This window comes from Oryza glaberrima, chromosome 5 (assembly GCF_000147395.1).
Source record: "Oryza glaberrima chromosome 5, OglaRS2, whole genome shotgun sequence".
NCBI lineage: Eukaryota > Viridiplantae > Streptophyta > Magnoliopsida > Poales > Poaceae > Oryza > Oryza glaberrima.
This window is the reverse complement of record NC_068330.1, coordinates 3,267,539-3,274,777: the sequence shown is the minus strand read 5'-3', so window position 1 is coordinate 3,274,777 and position 7,239 is coordinate 3,267,539. Positions and strand designations below refer to the sequence as shown.

Below are 7,239 nucleotides of genomic sequence, written 5' to 3'. Positions count from 1 at the left end.
TGAGATTGATTCACATCTCCATAAAATTTTTACTCATAAATAAATCTACGAGTAAAATTTTTACTTATGATAACAGATTCGAATTTCATACATCCATTTTTCAATCCGCCGTATATTTTCCCTAATTAGACCATGTTCACCTGTCACTAACGACTATTGTACTAGCAATACTGCAGAGGATCCGCGTGCGTGTGCACGACCGCCGTCGAGTAACGCGACTCCATCATCAGCCTCTGCCTCTTGCTCCTGCCGCCGCCGCCGTACACCGTCTCCGGCAACGCCACCTTGGCCAGCGCCTGCCTCACGGCCTCCTTGAGAGGCCTCGCCTCCGCCGCAGCATCCTCCTCCTCCTCCTCCCTGCAGAGCACGAAGGCGTGCCGCGTCCGGCCGCCGAGGCAGCTCATGTCGGCGCTCAGCGGCCGCAGCCGGAGGCGGCGGAACGTGGCGGCGATGTCGGCGAGGAGGCCCGGCCGGTCGTCGCAGCTGACGGTGGCGCGGACGTAGGTGCGCGCGGCCGCGGTGTGCTCGCCGCCGGCGTAGCATTGGACGGTCACCTCGTTGGCCTCCGGTGGGATGGTCGCCGCCGTCGACGGCGTGGTGGCCTCGGTGGCTCTCGTCTTGAGGTGCTTCACTTGGTTCACCACGCTGGCTAGCAAGGTGGCCTTGTCCATCTGTAAACGAAATGATACAGTAGATATAGTGTTAACATTTTAGTTTTTTTCCTGGAAAATAAATTTAAACCAATTATATTTTCCCCATTATCTTAAGAAAAACCAAACCATAGTTATAAGAACCACGACATGTTGCTGATCACTTAGGCCCCTTTGATTTGTAGAGAAAATGTAGGAATTTTGAATTCTACGGAAAAAAAATCCTATGAAGGCCTCTAAAACAAAGGATTGAATCCTATCCGATCCTTTAAAATTCCTATGGAATGGGTAATCCTATGCATATTTTGGAGGAAAGTTAGCCAGAGGTCTAACCTCTTGGAACATTTCCTCTGAGTCTATCTCTCTTATCTGATTCCTGCGTTTTTCCTGTGGTCCAATCAAACGGCCATTCCTGTATTTTGTAATCCTCTGTTTTACAATTGTATTCCTGTCAGAATCCTGTGTTTTTCGTATTCATCTGTTTTTTCATTCCTAAGATTCAAAGGGGCCCTAGTTTTAACTTTGTGGCTACAGTGGGCTGCCTACGGCTCGGGCGCCCGACGATTTGGAGAAAAATCGGGCGCTGACGTCATGCTGACGTCAGCACCCGATTTACGTGCAAAACTACTTTAAACTGATTTTTCTCTTAAATTACTTATCCAAATCATGATCCGATTGCACCATTAAATTCATTGCAATTAAATCTTCAAAACAAGACCCATGGATATATATTCCAACGAAAAAAATTTAGCTTATTATTGAATTTTTTTTTAAATGTTGCATGATGTTCTAGCAGGTATATCGGAATTGTCTCACTAAGTAGATTGAAAATGTTTCACTCGTTTAAATTGGGTGTTGTTTCACCTTATATAAAAACAATGTTTCAGCAAATAGCGAAAGAATGTTTCAGTTCACTGCAACATTAGATCTATACATAGTGAAACATTGTGAGTACACTAGGTGAAACATTTTTTGGTGGAACAAAAAGTAAATCAAATTCCCTTAATAGGGGTTTCCAAAATATATGTGTTTTTGTTGCAATGGAATATTTCGTTCACTGCAACATTAGATCTATACATAGTGAAACATTGTGAGTACACTAGATGAAACATTTTTGGTGGAACAAAAAATAAACCAAATTCTCTTAATAGAGAGTTTCCAAAATATATGGGTAATTTGTTGCAATAGAGTTGTGTGTGTGGACACGTGGTGGGCCAGGGGAGGGGAGCGCGCGTGCATGGGGTGGTGGAGCGCCCGATTTCTCCTCCCCCGCCCGATCGCCCAACGGGCATCATTATCGGTCTGAAATATGCCAAGAAAATATACTTAATTAAATAAACCTTCCTTTTATACTATAAGTCAATTTTGATTTTTTTCTAGTCAAACTTTCCTTAATTTAATTAAATTTATAGAAAAATTTAACAACATCTACAATACCAAATTAGTTTTATTAAAACTAACATTTAATTTATTTTGATAATATATTTGTTTTGTGTCATATTGCTATACTCTTTTTCTATAAGCATGAACGAACTTTAAAAAGATTACTAGTGAAAAAAATCAACATAAAAGGGAGGGAGTATGAACGACAGTTATAATGGTTTCAGAGACTGAACTCATCATTCTTTTTTAGAAGTTTTGTTCCCTAGGTGTACAAATTGCATTAATTTGTTAATCCAACTATTCTGCACCTACAGCAAGTCTGATTGAAAGAATAAGCCAAACAACATATTTGTAAATAAAAAATAATTTGTGAATGAACTTTTATATACGTGTTCTTATCGACCTAAAAGTAAAAGCTGAAAAAAAAAACTTCGATGAAAAAACTCTAAAATCAACTCCAAATTTAAGATTGAAAAATTAAATTTTGGCTGATAAGTATAAGTATAAACGAAAAGATGGAACGTTTAAAATAATTTATAACTATTTGGATGAGATAAAAAAAAGAGTAGAGGTCCCTTTAAGAGCCAAAAATGACTTTCTCATGTCATTAGGCTATCTGCTCAGAACTCTGAAACAACATGATTAGGAGAGGGTTTTTTCAGACCTGCTTAGCATCAGGGAGTATCCTCCTCAGTGTAGCCAGGTGAGCATTAATCCTCTCCCGCCGCCGCCTCTCAGCCTCGCTGTGGATCCTCATCGCCGTCGCCTGAGCCGCCGCGCTCCTCCCCGACGACGATGACGGCGGCGGCGGCGGCGGCTCCGGCGCCAGGCCGCCCTGCCGCCGTGGCAGCACAACCGTGCCTCTGTACACTGAAGAAAGATCATCATAGCCACCGTGGTGCAGATGCTGCTGCTGCTTCCCTTCTTGCCAAATCTGCTGCTGGCATGCAGCCATCTATCCAAAATCCTCAACTATATGAATTAATGACGATTAACTCAATAATGCTGCAAGAAGAATCAGTAGACTGTTAATTCGACCTTCAAGAACAAGAAAATGATGAAGTAATTAGCACTGTAATTAAACATATATAGATACCTATATGAGGTTCGATTATTTCTGTCGGTGCAAGAATAGCAATGAAGAGTGAAGTGAAGTGAGGGCTGAAGAGAAGCTAATAAGAGGGGGTACTTAAACTGCTGCAAAAGGAAGAAGAACAGAAGCCTGCAGGCCCTCACCACATTAATTTGTTAATTGTAGGATAGATGGATATGCTCGTCAGACCAGGATGATCAGATCATATCTCACCTCATGATATATCTATGTATAGATGATCTATCTATATATATGTGCATGTGTTTCAATTCATTATTGGCCAACCAACCACAAACACACAATGACATGTACACCTAGGTGCATTCTTTTTCCACATTTGATCCCCACTAGGTGATGCTCCTTTGGACTATTCAGGGATAGCTCACATCATATCATATACTACTAAATTTCAATTAGTCACTACCTAGGGACTATCATGAGTTTGGAGGAGGATTAACTACTACTTAATTAGTCTGAGATAACTGAATTTTGTAAGCTTGGCAAATGCAAGCCTGCTGTCCAACTGAGACTTCTTTCTTGGCATCATTGCCTGAAAAGCAGGGGTCTTTCTGCATCTGAATGATTTAATTAAGAACACACGCACGTACGGGTGTGACTGATGAGTAGGATTACATGGTGGTGATTAAGGCACGCAATTAGATCAATTGGCTAGTTATACTAATCAAATCAGTGACAAACAAATGGCTAGCTTAGCTAGGTTAGGACAGTTGAACAGTGAGATCCAAATCCAACAGTGACAGCCAGCCGCCATTTGGTTTCACACTAGGATCGCTTTGCGGCTTCACACAGGAACTCTCTTGGATGCTTCCTTCGCCACAGGTTCCAACGTGTGATTTTGCGCACGTGGTTAATTCATTAATCCTTCTGTTTTCATTCTCGGCTGGATTTTTTTAATATAATAATAATATGATGAATAGTCATTGGTAAGTAGGACCCACTTGTCGGTCCCTTTTGTTCTTGCTTTCGGTTTGCCACGTGAAAAAGCAGGGCATCGGCTTCGAGGCATTTATTTATTTCTCTTGTTTATTTAAAAAAAATGCTTGATACATCTTAAAGCGGATGGTTAATGTACATGGGACAAATTTTGCAATATATATAGTATAGCAAGAGGCATGTCTGAAAGTTGCATAAATATATAGAATCGGAATTAACATGAGGAGAAATTACTCTCTCTGGTTTTAATAGATGATGTCACTGTTTTTTTTTTCATGAGCACCACATACATATTCACTATTTGTCTTATTTTAAAATTTCTGTGTAAATATGTAAATTTGTGTTTAAAATACCTTTAGTGATAACCTAAGTAACAACAAAACAAATATTAATTATGCAATCTTTTTAATAAGACGAATGGTTAAATGTATATCGAAATTAATGGTGTCATCTATTAAAAACCGGAGGGACTACTTCATTTGGCGAGAAGGTCAATGCAGATTTTCACCACCTAATATACACAGCTTTGGATTTACAGACATATCGTATAAAGTTTAGAGCGATGCTTTGTTTATCTCTACTGATAGTATTATATTACCAATAGAAATAATTTGAACCATTCGTTATTAAAGGTAAATCAATAAATCAGTAATTTACTAATATAGTGATTAGGGTAACTTTATCATTTATGTTTTTTTTTCGGGGCTAGATAGATATGTGGTCATTTATTGCATTGGTATCGCTCCTATTCCATCGAAAAAATCAAAAAAGAAGGGAAAAATGTTTAGTAATTGATAAATGATGATTAGACCCCTTCGCAACTTTTTTTTCTTTTTGCTATAATACCCCTCCATGTTTTTACTATGACTAACTAAGGTGGTAGTATAAATAGATTTAAACCCTTCAATCAAATGAAATTAACGATTAAGATTACTTTCTACTGTAGTAGAGACCCTGTAACAGGGCTTTAAAGTTAATGCTGATTTCAGTCCCTCTTTTATCGTAAAGGAGATATAACCTCAGGCAATAATCTGGACACAAAGAGGCAGTAAAGGCAAGATCAACAAGAGCAATCGAATTGTTCCTTTTGACTCAAGCACAGGAGAGGAGAGGAGAGATCGACACATGCATGTGATGGATTGGATATATATACATGTGAAATCGTGATCAACAGGGCAGACCTCATGCCTTGGTCTGATATATGGCTGTGTTTAGTGCACACCAAAATTAGAAGTTTTGTTGAAATTGAAATGATGTGACGGAAAAGTTGAAAGTTTATATGTGTAGGAAAGTTTTGATGTGATGGAAAAGTTAGAAGTTTGAAGAATAACTTTGAAACTAAACACGGCGATAGTGACATTCTGGCCTCTCGCCATTTCCAGTTTTCCTGCATCGAAACTTGGCAGGTGAAGAATTTCACCCGCACTAACAGACACTCGTCCACAATAACAAGGAAGAACAAACAGTAATTTTTTTCTGCGACATTAGGACATGAACACTATAGTGTGTCATTAGAGAAGATGTCATATAAGATTTTCTTTTTGTGTAATATGAAAGTAGGAGAAAGAAGAAAGAAAATTATGTAGTTTGTGATCTAAATGGCTTCAAGTTACTCCATCCGTTTCACAATGTAAGTCATTTTAACATTTTCCACATTCATAATGATGTGTCTAAATTCATTAACATCAATATGAATATGAGAAATGCTAGAATGGCTTACATTGTGAAACTGATGGAGTATTAATTATACAAATTAATCAGAAAACATATCTATGTCTATATATCCTATGTAGTTGGCACCAGAAGCATGATATGCATTGAGCTACATCATCTTAAAAAATAGTAGTCTTTGGATCCCTCTCATGCTTTGATCTCAACTATGCATCCATTTGTCATATGCATTTACAACATATAGGTGTAGTTATTGCTATAAATCTCAATGTGCATTGAACCCTAACACCTAAAATACTAATATTCATTGGATCTCCTCATGTGTGATACATAACTACTATTGAACAAATATTATCCATTTAGATATTATGAGTACATGATTTTTTTAGATTGTTTTTTATGAGCTTTCTTTATCCATTTAGATATTACGAGTACATGATTTATAGACGAGTACATGATTTATAGATTGTGTTTTATGAGTTTTCTTGAAAGTATTTTTAAAATTTTTCGCTGCAACACGCGGGGTATCCACTAGTTTATTTGATGAGGTGCCAATATATTTGAGTAGTACCTGTTATGTTTTTTTTCGAAGAGGAGTACACCTACCTGTTATCGGTATGAAGTGGAAAAAATATATAACTGATCTTTAATGTCCCAGATATAGAACAATGTACTTTTAGTGAACTCGCCAATCCATGCCCCCGTTTGTCTTTATCGCCCTTTTTCCTCTCTGCGATCCAACATGCCTGTGGATATGAATAATCAGCTACGAAGTAACTCCTTTCCGTCTTCTACCCTATAGTTCAACAAATGGTTTTACTCATTCATCATTTATCATATCACACATCCAACGGTCCAAATTCACAGGATGAGTTACATCCAACGGTTCCACACCTCCTCTCTGATTCACCCGCACCTCCCTCTCCCCTCCGCACACACCCCTCCACCTCGCTCCCTCCTCAGATCGTGCATGCCCTCCTTCTCCCTCGGATAACACGCCTCCTCTCTCGGTCGCTCCCCATCAACCGCCGCCGCATCCACGATCCACGCCGTCGCCAACGCCGCCACATCCCCGCAAATCGCGCCAATCCACACCACGCCATTTGCTATGCCGGTCGGGATCTCCACCGTCGTCACCACGCACAGCCACCTGAGCCGCCCCCTCCGAAATCGCCATACCCTGCTCGTGAGTCGCAAGGTCCGCGCCGCCAAAACACTGTCGCGTCAACCCTCCGTCCGCCATCCCCGTTGCTGTCGGCTGCCTCCTGCTCGCCTGCATCGTACACTTAAGGTTTTTGCTTCCCGATTCCATCCTCGATCTCCCAAATCTCTAACCCTAACTCTATGACTCACCCGTTATCTGATTTTTTTTCTTTGTTATTTGTGTGTGTGTGTGCAGGACAGCGGGAGAGGGTCACAATGGTAGAGAGCACCTTGCAGATTGGATGGATCATTGGTAATGCCTCGTCCAATAATTAGTACATCTTT

At 40.0% G+C, this 7,239-nt stretch overlaps 1 protein-coding gene across 1 annotated transcript; it reads right to left on the bottom strand.

The window, feature by feature from the left end:
- Positions 1 to 3,342, bottom strand: LOC127773104 (putative transcription factor bHLH107). Its single transcript, XM_052299121.1, has 3 exons — positions 3,130 to 3,342; positions 2,698 to 3,038; positions 1 to 671 (listed from the first exon to the last, which is right to left on the bottom strand). Exons 2-3 carry the CDS (start codon positions 2,986 to 2,988, stop codon positions 162 to 164), a joined length of 801 nt encoding a protein of 266 aa, XP_052155081.1. The 5' UTR covers positions 2,989 to 3,038; positions 3,130 to 3,342; the 3' UTR covers positions 1 to 161.
- Positions 3,343 to 7,239: the final 3,897 nt, after the last annotated feature.

Excerpts from the sequence above, each read along its gene's own strand:
- LOC127773104 (XM_052299121.1), bottom strand. The coding sequence starts at position 2,988 with ATGGCTGCATGCCAGCAGCAGATTTGGCAAGAAGGGAAGCAGCAGCAG. Across the intron at positions 672-2,697 it reads TACTCCCTGATGCTAAGCAG|ATGGACAAGGCCACCTTGCT; the intron begins GTCTGAAAAAAC and ends TTTCGTTTACAG.